Consider the following 16,064-nt stretch of genomic DNA (forward strand, 5'->3'; position numbering starts at 1 on the left):
GTGGGACACATTCGTCCAGAGCAGACCTGAGTTGCATTTCAACTTGATTATCAGTCATGACGATGAGCGAGCGACGCCTTCTCGGGAAAGCCCTTCACCTCCACCTGATGGCAGCATCACGCAGCCCCTTCACCCGGGTGCGTGCGTGGGAGTTCCCCGCTTCGCCATGTCGGGGTGGTGCAACGCGCTGAAAGGATCTCCCGAGCGCGCGCTCTCTCTCTCTCTCTCTCTCTCTCTCTCTCTCTCTCTCTCTCTCTACCGCCCCCACCCCATCAGCAGCTACATCCTCCCCCTCACGACAGTCTCAGTCTCAGCAACAGCAGCAGTATCGTCCTCCTCCACCCTCTCCAGCATTATCCGGCGGTGAGACACGGAGTAGACGCATCCAAGTGATGCCACTGCACCAACCGAAAACACGCCGAGAATAAAGCGCTTCTTCTGCGAGGAGGGAGAAACACATTCGCCTGGAGACATCCACTGCCCATGAAGATGTCTAACGCTGACATGGTCTTGAACTCCACCGATCGGATAGTGAAATGTAAGTGCATAATCCCCCCCCCCCCCCCCCCTCTACCTGCATCTTTCATTTGTGACCAGTGTTAAATATGGATGTCGTGCCGTTATTTATGTGCTGTTTCTTAAAACGTTGTCACAGCTAATTAAGACGTTTCGCTCGCATTTATTAATGTTTAGGACTTAATGGTTTTGAGATGCGAGATTGATGCGATGGTTTTCTCAGCTATGGTTTAATGTTAATTGAGTCGCGGGCAGGAAGAGGGAGATGTGTTAAAAAGGCAGATCCAGTGGAGGCGGTGATGTAGCAGGATTTTAAGTGGCATCACGCAGCTCTTCCTGTATTCTTCAGAGATAATGAAGCAATAAGGGGTTTCAGTTCGTTTTTAGCTGTTTGCTTTCAGGGGGAAGCCTCCAGTCTGAAGGTAAATCATTCGAGCTGGAAACTGTCACGCCCCCGTTGCTGCGTCTGATTGATTTTCTTACATTTACTGGTCACGTATTCATATTCTCACAGAAACATAAACGCAGAGACTCAATACACGCGTCACGGTCTTATGTAGAAACTACACTTCTGTTTAATTGAAGGTGCATGCAGTCATTTTGTTCTAAAAAGGCTTGAAAGGTTGAGAAATAGTATCAACGTAATACACACGCGCGCGGGTGCGCGCACACTCAATAAATGTGTTTTTTCACTTGAAACAAATGTAGTCTTTTCCTTTATTCTCTTGTCAGAGTGCACTAGAATGCTTCGTTTGCATGTTAAAATCGCCAAAATGTGTTGCCCCCCAGTTTCAAAGACAAGGCTTAAACTAGTCCCAGACTAAAATGCATGTTTGAGCTGTTTTAACTGAAAGCAACTTGCAGACACCATTAATGTTTTTTTCTAAGACATGTTTACAAAAGCTACTTAAATTGAATTAAGGCCTTATCCTGGTTTAATCTAAACCCTGTCTGTGAAACCAGGCCACAGAGAAACATGAAAAACATAAAAGCTACACAAACAGCTTCGGTAGGGTCAGCAGTTAAACTTAGTGCATCCAGGCCAATAGGTGTCAGTATACAGTCTTAAACCACTAGTATTGGGATGAGTAAGAGCATATAAATGTAAACAACAATTTACAGAATGTAGGCCCACTTTTAGTCTTCGAAGTTAAGAAACATAAATGCTTGAGTATTTAATTAGACATGTCATTTATTTTAAACTGGTTTATTTTATTTGCATTACTTGGGGTGTTGGCTTGCATTGATGCGATATCATCTGATCTGACCCTGCCGTGACAGATAATGGATCACCTTTTTACATTTGTACTATCATGGATTCTCCCTTCTCCTCTGAGGTCTGATCCTTTTGTCTGTTGGCTCCATTGATGGATATATTTAATATTTTATAATACTAATAGGTTTGTGTAGAATTGCAGACTCTGGAGGTATTCAGCCTCCTCAAAACAGTCAAACCCCAATGCTGGTCTTGTGTTTTTTTCGTTTGTTTGTTTTTTGCACAAATTAACACTTCAGCCTAGCTGGTTGATTTGAATTGCAAAAATCTGTGGGCCTGTGAACTTTTGAAACAATTTAATTTGCATGCTAATGTGGCCACATTTGAATGTGTTTTCTACTGTGTTGTTTTGATAAATAGTATTAACACTTTAAACACCCCTTGTGTCAAAGACATAGTTCACCTAAAAATGAAAATTCATTCATCATTTACAGACATCCCACTTCTCCCGGAAGGTCCTGGAGTCTCCGGCATATTGATAGCGGCTCCCTGATGCCTGCAAATTATACACAATATCCCATAAATCAAGTGTGCGTGAGAGAAGCCCTGTTTCCACCTGATATTAATATGTGTTTTTGGTGATCTGATCTCAAATGGTCAGCCAAAACACATTACCGTTTTCACCTGGTATTATCATGCTTTTCAAATGTGTCTTCTGTGACGTTGCGTTTGGCCTTTATTTTACACTACATCACTTTCACATTTGGCACACGAATACTAATGAAGGAACAAACTCGTGTTACGCGGCTTACGCAAATCCATATGATAATTAACTATAATATCATATAATAGGCCTGTAATATAAGTAAGCGCGCAGCGGAGGACGGTTGCCTCCGCCGAAGTCCATTAATACCTGACAATGGACACCTCGAAGGGCATTAACCCGCTTATACCATGGTCACTTACGAAAGAAGGAAATATTTAATCAATTAATAATACTTTAATGTGTTTTAGAGTAAAAATCGTGAGGGTTTTTATTTATTAAGTCGAGCGCACTATTTAATATCTCCCGTATACAGGCGTTGCCAAGCAACGTGGCCACAGCGACCCGACCGCAGCAGTTGATCAGTGAGTTTGAGCCAGCGCAATCATTTAGAACTGTCATCAGGCAAATTGACGGGACGCCTTTCCTAGGTGTACATTATCACTTTTTAATGGACACCCTGCAGCCAATCAGAATTGAGTATTCACCCAGACCATGGTATAACAGTAGGTAGGGATGCACCGATATAAAAATCTTGCCCGGTACCGATAATTCTTTACATTTGAAAGCCGATAATCAATTTGGCCGATAAATTTAAATCCACATTTTTATAGAATTTTTGAGAGCCTGATTACAAAACAAAAGTCTCACCATTAAAAGCCATGTCCCAAATACTTCAATAAATCAAACCTATACAGTACAGTAGCAGCACATGTTGCACTTAACTACATTTTTCTGAAGTGATTCCAATCATATTTCAAGCAATTTAAAACTATCATAGCAAAAAGTGTCTCAGCTGAAGGAAAAATACATTATTAATCGGCTTTAATATTTCGGCCAAATTTTCTTATCGGGTCGATAACATTAAAAAGGATCATATATCGGCCGATACCAATATTGCGCACCCTAATAGTAGGCCTATAAGATGATATTCTGTTGTAATTCAATGTTCTTTTTTTTGTGCCATCTTCCGTGTGGGATGTCTGATTTCCCATTCAAAACTCATATGACTTTAGTTTCTTCTGTGGAGCATAAAAGGAGATGTTAGGCTGATTTAGGGCCTGAGTATTGTTCATAATCGCACATATCACCCTGAAGATCATTTAACTTGTTCAGTTCTGATTTGTTGACATAAATATTTTTGGCAGAACATTTGATTTTTATCTTCCTTTGAATGCAGAATCTTGTGACAAGGGCCATTAAAACTCAGGCTTTGATATAAGTCATCTGACCTCTCTAAAAGTTAAGGTTGAATTAGTCATTGCCACACGTAATGAGTCATAGCAGTGACCCCCCTCTCCCACGCAGCGGCTACCTCATAGAGGTAGTTTAGATCTGGCCGTTTTAGCCGTAATGCCATTCTCTGAACTACCCCTGTCTCCTCTCCCCCTTATGTATAAATGAGGGCTTTTATCATCAACAAAATGCATCAATAAATAACCACATCTTAAATCCCAGTGATGAGGTTAGCTAAACATTCATATTTAGCAGTGTGCAGCTTGCAAATACAGTAGAGAAACAAATAATGTGTCTCTGCATCCCACAGCGATCAAAGCAGGATTTCATAAAACAGTGCATGGTGTGTCATTTGCAGAGTTTCATTTACTAAGTGCAACTAGAGTTAGGCCTTTCATTTCTGCACTGGCATAATGGATTTTATGGCGCTTTCCATTTAGCGTTTTGATATGCTGGTTTATCGTCTCGTCTTTTTATATGCCAAATCATTATATTGTACCCGCACTGCTAACATTCTCAAACTCGTTTCATGCTTGCTAATGAATAAGGCCTTTTGATATTTCACAAATGCAAACTCCAGTGCAAATTTACATTCTGAAAAACATTTACAGATTTGCAAAGGTGATAAGTTTCCAGACTTGGGAAATCATGAAGCAGAAGCTGAACATCGTGGCTGTTCTGTGGTTGTATTAATTCTTCACAATTTACACGATTATTATTATTATTATTATATAATTAATACTGTAGTTTATTTTATATTTTTGTTTAGTGTTTATATATTCATATAATATAATATATTTATATTATAAGGACTTCATCTTTTACATGCAGTAATTGCTTTACAATAATAACATAGTTCTCTTGTTAATATTATCTTCCCTATAATTACAATGCAATCTATTTAATCTCTTGAGTCTTCCATTTTCACTTAAAATTGAAAGAACACGTTGTCCACAATTTGAACTAAAGTTATGTCTGCATTATTATATGAAGAGTTCAGATGCAAAAGCCTCTAAGTGCCATCTGAAATTTTCTTCTAGAATGATCATTTTTATCAAGCTCGTATATTTAAGTTCAGTAATTTCACTTAAATGACAATGAATAGGTAATCTTCATTGCCATTTAAGTAAAATTATTGAATTTAAATATATGAGCTTGATAAAAATTATCATTCTAGAAGAAAATTTCAGATGGCACTTAGAGGCTTTTGCATCTGAACTCTTCATATATCCTTTATTATATATATATATATATATATATATATATATATATATATATATATATTTATATATATATATATACTGTATATATATATATATATATAAAATAAAGGATATACAACTTACATTGATCACATGAAGCATGTTTTTCCTGCACTTTTTTATTGTTAGTCTATATGTCTATATACAATGTGTCAGAAGGGCACACAACTGTAGTTACAAGCTTATTTGCCAAAATACTGAGGTATAGCAATACTAATGTATCACAATTACACTGCTTAACAATATGACTGACAGAAGATTAATTCTCTATTTGAATGTCTACTGAGAGTGAATGAGTCAAATTAGCATTTTGTTTTACTTGCAAAGTCATTTTAAACAAATTGACTGATACAGACTCTATCGAATCAATTAGGCACAATATGTTGATGTTGATGTAGATAGTGTTTCAGGGCAGTTTAGTGTAGTTATCAGACAGAGAAGAAAGACAGCATACTTCAAACTTACAGCATGTCAATCAGTCCCTTAAAAGTGTCTTAAAGCCCAGAAGAGGAAGGTCAAGTGTTGCTTCAGCTTCTGAATGCCCACTTGCCCACTCGTGGTTCTGGGTTGCCTACATGCCAGGCTTAGAACGGCCTACTTTAGTGAGTCCAATTCTAGGACATTAACTGTGTTAGTTCTGATGGGGCTTGGTGAGCCGCATGGGGCTCAAGAGGTATTGTCAGGATATAAACGGGACACCTAGAAAGGTGAGTCACCTAGCGGTGGTGGTTCTCTGGGTCATGCTCTGATTTGGAGATTGCTACAATTAGTGTTGTTACAATGCTTTTGACCTGACATGGTCGTGCTTACAACTAAGAAATGTTGCCGAGTAAGCTGTGCTGTTGTTTCTACTGTGACAACCAACGTTGCTTTGAAAGTCATTGTGTAGCAAGTATATTTTCTAGGTAAAAGAACACATTACATTATTTCGTTTTATGGGGAAAAAATAAATGTTAGTTATGCTTGAACCATATCAGTTATTAAATAACCGATATTACATACTGATTACATGGCCGATATTACATTGGTCATTGGTTGAGATTGGATATTTAATAGTGCAAAAATGCATGGTAATAATTCAATTTTAATTCATTTGGATAAATGATTGCCATTTGTCGGTTATCGGCCATAACATGAAATGAATCATCATCATATGGGGATTGGCCAGAATTGTAATATTGATGCATCCCTAATCACTGCTATAATTGTGGGTGGTTGCCAAAGCTTTACAGCTGCTATATGTTCTTAGATTCATTTTTAGGGCATTCGCTATACGGTTGCTATGATTTTCTGTGGCCAGTTGAAAAAACTGCTAAGACTAGTCTTAACAGTTTGTCATCTAATTTTTTTAAGACTGGTCATCATTTTTTAGTCAGTTGCAAAAAACGGTCAACGGTGAAGTACAACATGTTCCTATATCAACATCTTTGTTGATCATGGAACAACATTCCAGTCAACCAATCAGATTTGAGGGCCATGTTAACAGTTTATGTCAAGTTTAGGCTTACAACCAGGGATAGGTGCTTCTACATCAGTTTTATTCATCTATCATCTTAGTGATAAGTTATGGGTAGTGTTAGATTTAGGGGTAGGGAGAGGGTTAGGACAGGAATGTTGCTCCAGGGTCAAAATTCGAGAATCTTATTGCTTAGAAAAGTTATATCACTCCTCTTTTCAATAAAACATAATTTGAGGTACCATTCATGTCTGCAGAACAAACAATGTCAATATTTAGAGTTACTATTTAACTGACCCCTAGTATGATCAATATAGCATTTTTGGTTGTGTTTATTAAACCCACCCAAACAAATGCTCTGTCATTTAAGCTTCGGTTTCTTTGTCGGTTGATTCAAATAACTCAGCATCGAGCCTTCTCTGGCCACAATGTTGCAATTTCCCATATTCATCGTATACATTTTTAATGAGTTAATAAGCCTGTGTTTTCCCTTTGAATTAGTCTGATCCCTTGGGCTATTCATTGAGTGATCATCCAGAACTGTTGTTCAAGCAATAAGCTCAAAGCAAAATATGAGCATAATCTGATAGAGAGATGAAGGAGTCCATTCAGAGGCAGTGGTGCACAAGGGTGGATGGTGGTAAGGTGGAGTAATTACCGACAGAATTAAAAGAGACGAGATGGATGTTGGGGATCTGCTTGCTTGATATGTACATGCAGGCTTTATATAGTAGTGTGGGTGAATTATTTAAGCATTGGGTTGCAGCAATGTTTCAGTTCACATGGCTCTTACATAACAACACTTCCCTAAGGTCTACTGATGAGATGGAGAAGAGGAGGGAGATGAGGGAATAAAGAAGAAAAGATGAAAGACAGGATGAACAATCTTAATGCCTATTCACACCAATGTGAATATTCAGTGGAAGGACAGTGTTGAATAAAAACAGTAGGTTCCTATAGGCTTGTTCTTAACAAGATTCTTAATCATATTCTTGCTGTAATATGAATTTGAATTTTCCCCATGAACAGTTGTTAATGTAAAATGAATAATAAATACAATTAAGCTTCTTGCTGAAATTATGATGTTGACGGTGTGCGTCATCTGTTGTAGCATTCAGCACCAATGTTGCACCGGAGAGTATTTGTTTATCACTTAGTCCAACAAATATTTGTTGAGGTCTTAGTGTACCTTTGACTAAAATAGGTATTTTGAGAAGGGAAACTGAAAAAGGGAATGGGGGATGTGTGTGTGTGTGAGAAGACTGGAGAGGTGTAAGACAAAGACGTTTCCTTGGAGAAAGGTGGACAACAAAAGGGAATATGAAGAACGTGAAGAGAAAGGCTGAAGTAGATAGGCAGGGCATAGGAGAGAGGGGGAGAAAAATAAGACAAGAAGTAGAGACAGAAGGAGAGCCACGCATGAGAACGCTTGTAAATTGCACGTATACATGACAGGTCTGTGGATGAAGGCTGGAGCTGTCTCAGCGTCTGCTTGTTACAGCAGTCCTGCTTCAACACACACACACACAAATCAAACAAAAACACATACTTCCCTACTATATAGTAGGTGACAAACAGTATGTGACAAAAGAAGTATGTCCGAATTCACAGTACTCATAAAACAGTATGCATAGCCTACTCCTCCCAGCGAGATTCTGAAGTGTGCATTCGATGGACACTTTACTATCCCATGAAGCCACGGGAGAGGATTTGTGAATGGCAGTGAAGCGGCGCAACTGATGATGGCAACATGGCGAATGTAGTATGTCCGGATTACATTCATACTACACATATATTCATAACATATAAAAGATGCTTTTTTAACGGTTGTGAAGTAATTACTCATTTAAAGTAAGTACCTACTACTCAAGAGAGTATGTGATTTAAGATGCAGTCTATGTCTATTTTGGTGCTCTAGCAATAAACAAAACTGCATGCGTTTCGCTTAAGATCATTGTAGCCGGAGCTACTTCTATTTGTTTATGTATGACGAGTCATATTGTGCTACTACCAATACCATTTTGGAAGATGGATTCATGATGGACTCGCTCATTGTACATTTTGTAAATTTTTAACAAAAAAAGGTTTCATAGTGTGCCTTGAAGTTATGTTCTGGTCAGGGCCGTGGCATTGGGCTAGTGAATATTTCTCGGGGTATTATGGCTCACTTTTGAGAGTTCATTTCAAAAGTTATAGTCTGCTCTTTGTGTTGCTTATATCATGTCGACATTGAAGACGGAGAATGTGAGTGAGCGGTGTTTTATCTGAGGAGCAGCCGTTGCCGTAATCTCTTCAGGCACCCGTGTTCTCAGCGCCGCCGTCAAAATAAAAGTCCCGCTTCCAACACATCGGCCAATCAGAAAAACTTATCGGCCAATGCCGATATTTCAGGGGTGCAAACAACGCGCTTTTCGGCGCCTCCCGCTTTTTTCACGTCAGTTTGGGTGACTTGTGTGAATCGTGCAGATCCGAAGAGGTTTTTTTTTAGGAGGGGGGGGGGGGGGGGGGTTGAGAGGGTCTGATTATAATTTAACCAACAGTAATTCTGGATTGCGTCCTCCAACAAAATAGGAAATAAGCGAATCAGAACACTGCGCGCCAAACCAGCAGTATGTGCGCAAGCGTGAACCACTAGTGTTTCTGTCTCACTCTGGATCTGCCACTGCATCACATTTCTCTCTGCGTGGCGTGGAGTGTCCGTTTTTATGTCGGCTCTCATGTTAACTGGTTAGAGCACAATGCCTGCGTGACACACACACTTCTCGAGTCGCGCCGAAACCGCGTGCTAGAAATAGAACCGCAACCGACGCCTATTTTTCACGCGACACGCAAGAGTGTTGGAAGTTTTCAGACAAAATAGAAGGCGCAAATACATATTAATAAATTACATTTTGATGCTTGGAAGTCTCTCGGTTTTGACAAATGCATATATAATTGTAATTTAAAAAATAGACCTAATTTTGGATTTTCAAATATTGCCCCTGTCAATAGGCCTACAGAACGAAATATTCTGTAGCCTATTTTGCCGTCAATACTGCCGACGTTGTCTTTGCTGTATCAGGCTATATATTATGTTTAACATCCAAATGTAGATGGTCTGTCGGTGCACAGAGCCACGCAGTCGCAGACAGCACGTGAAGTTCGTGAACACCGAATTCCCTTTTCTTTCTTATCTATTTGTGTTTGAACAGACGTGCACGAAAAAATAAGCCAGTGTCCGTCTCAACGAGTTTCCCCGTAAACGCAGTCAAAATAAAACGGATGCGTGTCATTACCGGTATTAGATACGTGCATTCGTCTTAAAGGGACAGCGCCCAATATACCTGCAGCTGTGTGTGTCACCAAAGTTAATCAAACAACAAAAGAGAAAGAGAAAAATCACGTTTTGTCAAAAGATAAACTGTATTAATACTTAATACAGTTAATTTACCTGAAAAACATAAAGCACTGCTTTATTTCTCGTGTATTTGTGTTTTATTGTATTTATATTTGTATTTTGTTTATTAGTTTCTATGCAGATGCACTAGGCCTACCCTACACAATTACCCCAATCATCCTAGAATTATTAATTCTTTACAAAAAGAGCTATTCAAATCATCAGGTGAAATTGTTTTCAGGAAGTAGCCGTAAAGCAAGAAGTAGAAGTGCAAGATAGTTTTTCTATTTGACTCTATGTGCCTATAGGGGTGGGTTGGGGATGGTGGCAATGTAGTATCTGGATATATGCCGCGGGACGAGGGCTTCGATTACCTCTCTCTTTTTTGACCATACATGTGTTTGCACCCCTGATATTTCAAAAATGGCAAATATCGGCCGATATATCGGCCTTGCCGATATATCGGTCGACCACTAATTTCTCTCAATGATTTCCTTTCAAAACAAAAATTGTACAAATCCAAAAAGTAATTTAAAAAAACCTTCCAAATAAGACTGCGCTATATTGTAAAAAAAAAAAAAAAAAAAAAGGACATTGCAATATTTTGTTTTCTGAGATTGCTATTACGATACAAAAAAATACAGAAACAGTGACCAGATGAATAGCTATATTTGGAAGGAATTAATTATTCTAGAATGATTGGGGTGAGGGGACTTGCATTTGTATAGAAAATAAAAATAATTTTAAAAAGCTGAACAACTTTTTCTTCTTTTTTTTTAGTTTAAAGACATTTATGAGTGTGAAACATCCTTTTAGGGCTGAATGATTTGTAAAACATTGAGTTTTCACAATTGGGTTTACTAAAGACCCTGAACAGTCTTTTCACTAGAATTTTCATAGGCCTCATTCCCTGTTTTAGGCCCATTCAATATGACTATAAAATATTATTTGTTTTATATTGTGATTAGTATTAATTAAATAAAATAATAAATAATTCAATTGCACCAGGTCAAAATTGAATTGTTGAGAGAGAAAAAAAAGATACATTTTATTATTACATTCAAAAATAATGTGAAAATACCGGTAAATAAAAACAAAATGTTTACAACATTATAAACACTATAAACGTATTTATTGTACATATATCCCTTACTAATGCCCCCCCCCCCCCCATTCTCATACCAGTCAGCCGGGCCAGGCAGCCACACTAACTCCATCTCTTTCATCTCTCCTTTCTCCAGCATATTGGCTTTTCATGCATGGGTTGTGCTCAGGCCTGCAAGCTGCCACAGCCCATAAACACCACGTACGGGCTCGGCACACTTCAGGTCTGTGCATCTTGCGAGGACCACTGACGCATTTCGACACAAGCGGTGCTCATGTTTTGGGTCGAGTCTCATGAAGCAAGTGCTCCCAATTCTGGTTGCCAGATCTATTTAGTTATGAGTATTATTTTTTTGTAATCCAAACAACAACCGAGGTCGGACACATCGGCATTGGGACCGCAGGGCGTTAGTATGAATCACTAGTCCGAAGTGATTCCTAGCTGAGCTGTTTCACGCCGCGCGCTTGATCCCGCTACAGTTAATGTGGTAGACACTGTGGAGGCTGTTATGTAATTCAGTTTCTTCAGTTATTAATAATGTCCTGTCAACATGTCCACTTCTCTCTGTTCTTTTTAACAGGCTTCACAGCTCTCCGTCACCTCTGAAATACCTGAAATGGTACATTGATAAAAGATCCGCTGTGTGACGTTAACGATGACAGATACAGATACATTGCGCTGATGACAGATACATTGTTAGTCTGCAGTACACAGTATATTAGTTTAAAAACATGGACAATGGGTAATGGTGAGAAGTGAATAATCTCACTGAATAGTGTCACAAGTTACGAGTCATGAGCAGAATGAGTAATGAAAGCTTTCTGCTCACTAGAAGCGATTGTTGGTTTGGATGATTTGGCCAAGATTACAAAGGCTGAATGATGCCATCACGTTTATGCCATCAAGTTTACATGAAAATTAACCCTATTTATCTTTTAAATGCATGTTATTGATCTTATTGGGAACAATTCACCAGTGTATATGTTTCATTTTTTCTGTGACACTCCATAAGCATTTAATTTCTTAAATTAATTTAATTTTTAATTTCTCTTTAAAGGATACATGTATTGGGACACCCGAAAATGAAAATTCTGTCACTAATTACTCAACCTCATGTCGTTCCAAACCCGTAAAACTAATGAAGATATTTTAATGAAATCTGAGAGATTTCTGTCCCTCCATTGACAGCTACACAACTACCACTTTGACGCCTCAAAAATTTCATAAAGAGAACGTAAAACTAATCGGAGATTAAATTGAACTCTTATGGGTTTGGAACGACATGAGGGTGAATAAATTATCAATTTTTGATTCAAAATTATCCACGATAATATTTTTCATATCAGTTGATATTGATAATTATCACGATAATTGTCAAATCTTTATTTCTTTCAGGTTTAAAGGCAGATTTTTGCTCCTGAGTGAAAGTTGTAGAAACCAGACAGTTAATGGTTTTAAATACCCTTTATTGTTAGAACACGAAAAACTCTTGTCAAACAGGTGATATCTCACAAATCCAAGGGAGAATATTCAAAACATTTAAAATAAAATATTTTTTCTACATCAAAATATGCATGAGTTAGTCTTTTTTCCTTAACAAAAGAAATATCTTAATAGAAAAAAAAATCTAATGGGTTATAGTTTGTGTTGCCTGACTTTGATGTTGTGTATCTTTGGCACAGTTTGCAGTGCAAGCTGCAATATTAGTAATATTAGGCCTATGTGTTTTGTCCCTAGAAATGCACTTTTGATAGTAGCTTGAGTTGACAGTAGCAGTAACTTGAGTTGGGATGCAGCTGTAAATTTATGTTCATTAACAAAAACAATAACTCCTGAAAGAATGTAAACAACATAGGGTAAAATTTAAACATTCTGACTGTTTGAGTTAGGACTCTACTTGGAACTATACGGTTATCCGGACCACACCTATTTGGGTAGGGTGGGTAGGGTTAGGGTTAGGTTAACCGTATAGTACATTTACGTGTGGTCACGTGTGGTCCGGATAACCGTATAGTACCCTCTACTTGTATTAAAATTAACCACTGGTCATCCATTGTATCATACATTTGTATCATGGTAACCAGTAACCACAGATAAAACGCATATCGCACCTCACTGCATGGTAAAATGTAACTACAGTATATGGTTTCTATGGTGTTTGTTATGAAAAAAGGTAGCCTATATACATGTTTTAAATACAAATGCACAAATGCTAAAGCTTAATAACAAAAAGTACTGTAATGATATTCCATTACTCCTTTAATACATGTCTACATTAATAATATAATACAATTCAACATGAATGTGCCACATTTCTGCAAAAATACCATAGTGCAGTTCAGGGATGGACTGGCCATCTGGAGCACCGGGAGTTTTCCCAGTGGGCAGCTGTACAATGTGGGCCGGTCAGTTAAGCCCTGTTCACACCGCCAGTGACTTTGTCGCTGTATGTCACTAGTCTCTGTATTTTGAAGACGCTTGTGGGCGTTCCTAGTTCCTAGATATAATTCTAATTTTAATTAAAAGAATGAATGATCATTCTAATTAGACAGTAGCAATCTGTTGTTGGAGAGTGTTGTGATATAAACTACAGCAGTGCTCAGTGCAGATTAACGATCGATCAATCAACAAATTAAACTCACTCCTACTGCCAAAAATTACTAAAACATCATTAGAATTTGACAAAATAATAAAAATTTATTGTCCCTTATAATCAACATAATGCAGGGGAAAATGTAATATGAACTACAGCAGTGCATCATATAATTAACAACACAAACTAGCAATGTATGAAACAAACTCAATAAGACTGTACAGTAGTAAAGCACTATAGAAATGCCTCATTCATTCATAAAGTTACATTTTTCTGAACTTTTGTCACATGGCTCACGTCGCTTGAAAGCCAACATTCTGTCGCCATTACGGTACTGATCCACTTGTCCGTGCGACATTTCTGTCGCGCCGCACTCCACTATATTCCTATGGGTGACGCTTTTTGCGCCAGCAAAGCATTCCGAGAAGGCTGCGCTTCATTTGGAAAAATGCTGCGCGTCAAAAAGCTGGCCGATGCCCATCATTATGCAAATGAATTCCGTTGAATGCGACGCGACTATCCAATAGAAGTAGAGCATATGGAGACGGGGGGAAGTCTCTCGCAGGTCCTCTGTTCTAATACGCAAAATTTCTCGCTCGGTCAAAACCACGCCCATAGCAGTAACGCCCATCAACGTACAAATGTGGGGAGGCGTCGCGACACCACGCGACAGTCGTGTCGCAAAAGTCGGTCACTGTCGTGTCGCCGAAAGTCGCAAGCCGTCCATTGAAAATGAATTGGATCATGTCGCTGCTTGACGCTTGTCTCGACACTCCACAGCATATGGTGACGGATTATGTGCACTCGACTGACTTCACTCTGATTGGTTGTCGCTCCTGAAAGTTACTCTTCATTTGCATAAAGTTCAACATATCTTTGTCGCGTCGCTGGACACGCCTACATACTGTCGCAAACGGTCACTGTCGCTCGTGTCGTCGGGAAATCACCAGCTCACTACTGAAATGAATGGGATTGTGTCGCTTTGTTGCTGGTAGTGTGAACACTGCATTAGTGTTGCTAAAGTAAATCTATGATAAATGATGGTGATTTGTAGATTGAAAAGCCTTCTAACTGGATCGTTCATGGTACAATGTTTCTCGTGTTTGTCAGTGCTGTAGACAACGTCGCTAAATTTAAGCACTTCTCACTGGATCTCACAGCGTCGTTTAGTGGTCGAGTGATCAAGACCAATCAGCAAGTAAACGGCATCTGCTCTAGTAAGCTCGCGCTGCCATTTGAGGCTAGTGGACAAATGGTACCTGTGGCGTGGTTCCAATGAGTAGTGCTGTTTACAGGATTTTTGTATGTCCATTTTATGAGGCTTGTTGTATCAGCATATGCAAACTCTTTTAAATGATTCTGGGTCAGTTACGCATATGACAATTCAGTGTGTATTTGATGTGTCATCTCCGTTAGCATTAGCACAATTGTGTGCAGCCTCGGCCTAAGGCTGAAGCTCTTCTGTTAACATGATGAGGACATTGACAGCCATAGACAGTGTCATGCTGCCAGGTGTGCTTGTTGGTGAATCATGAACTGCTATGGCTGTGCATTTTCTGCCACACACAGGTAGGGGTTATTCCCATATTATTGTCCAATCCGCAGGAGGGATGTTATGTGTTTACACCCTTCGGGTTTCAGCTAAAGGTTTACTGTCAGTCACAGGCATCCAGAGCTTTCCCACAGGAGCAAATGAGGAGAGAGAGAGAGGATGAGAGAACCTGGCTGTTCGGCATAATAGAGCCATAGATTTCACAATGTAAGACAGTCAGGAAGACAGGCAACCGTAACGGAGCTTGTTAAGATGAACGTAAGATGAGGCGAGACCACAATAGACTCATCCAAAGAGGAATGTACAGTCACGGAGTCTGATATACAGACAAGATTTCACTTCTAATGAAAGTGAAGTTTGAATGACTGTGAGAAAATAAAGAGCTAGTCTAGGTTACTTCTACATGTGAGAAGAGAAATGTTCCAAAACTTACTAAGCTGGATACCTAGACAACAATTAAGACACCATTCTGCCTAATTTTGAACAAAAAACAACATTGTATCAATCTTTTGCTTAGATGGAAATCCCACAATGTACTGTGACTCAATAAAAAAATCCTTTTAATATGGCAGATGACTGATATTTGATGTGTTCGATGGTTTTAGATGGGTTTTCGGGACTGAAGTTGTTTGAGCAGTTTCTTTTAGCAGTATTTTCAGCTATTATATTTCATTTAATACTGAACAGTTCTATAGAGTTCAAAAGTGCCCACCCACTTGCAGCAACCTTGGTTTTGGAAGTATTTTTCTCTTTCAGTTATACCATAGGGATTAAAAAAATATATATATTTGTTAAAGAGTTATAACCCATGAACCAAACCAGCCAGCTACGAGGTGAATCATAACAATATAAACTTTGGTTTGAAGCATCAACTTATTTAAAAGTCAGACAAAAAGACAAAGGTACAAGACCGTGTACTTAAAGAAACAGACTCAGAGCTTATACCTGTGTGTGGGGTAAAAGGCCAAACTTGCCACCTCATACATTTA

At 38.7% G+C, this 16,064-nt stretch overlaps 1 protein-coding gene across 1 annotated transcript in view; it reads left to right on the plus strand.

Annotated features, from left to right (window-relative positions):
- Positions 1–483: 483 nt before the first annotated feature.
- The window catches only part of ppp3ca (protein phosphatase 3, catalytic subunit, alpha isozyme), a gene marked incomplete at its 5' end in the record, with an annotated part of 50,010 nt that continues 34,429 nt past the window's right edge, over positions 484–16,064 (plus strand). The window contains one exon of the mRNA XM_081390058.1: positions 484–538. Coding sequence (XP_081246184.1) covers positions 484–538 — 55 coding nt within the window. The remainder of the gene's footprint in view (positions 539–16,064) is intronic.

This window comes from Scardinius erythrophthalmus (assembly GCF_964197995.2).
Source record: "Scardinius erythrophthalmus genome assembly, chromosome: 17".
NCBI classification, from domain to species: domain Eukaryota; kingdom Metazoa; phylum Chordata; class Actinopteri; order Cypriniformes; family Leuciscidae; genus Scardinius; species Scardinius erythrophthalmus.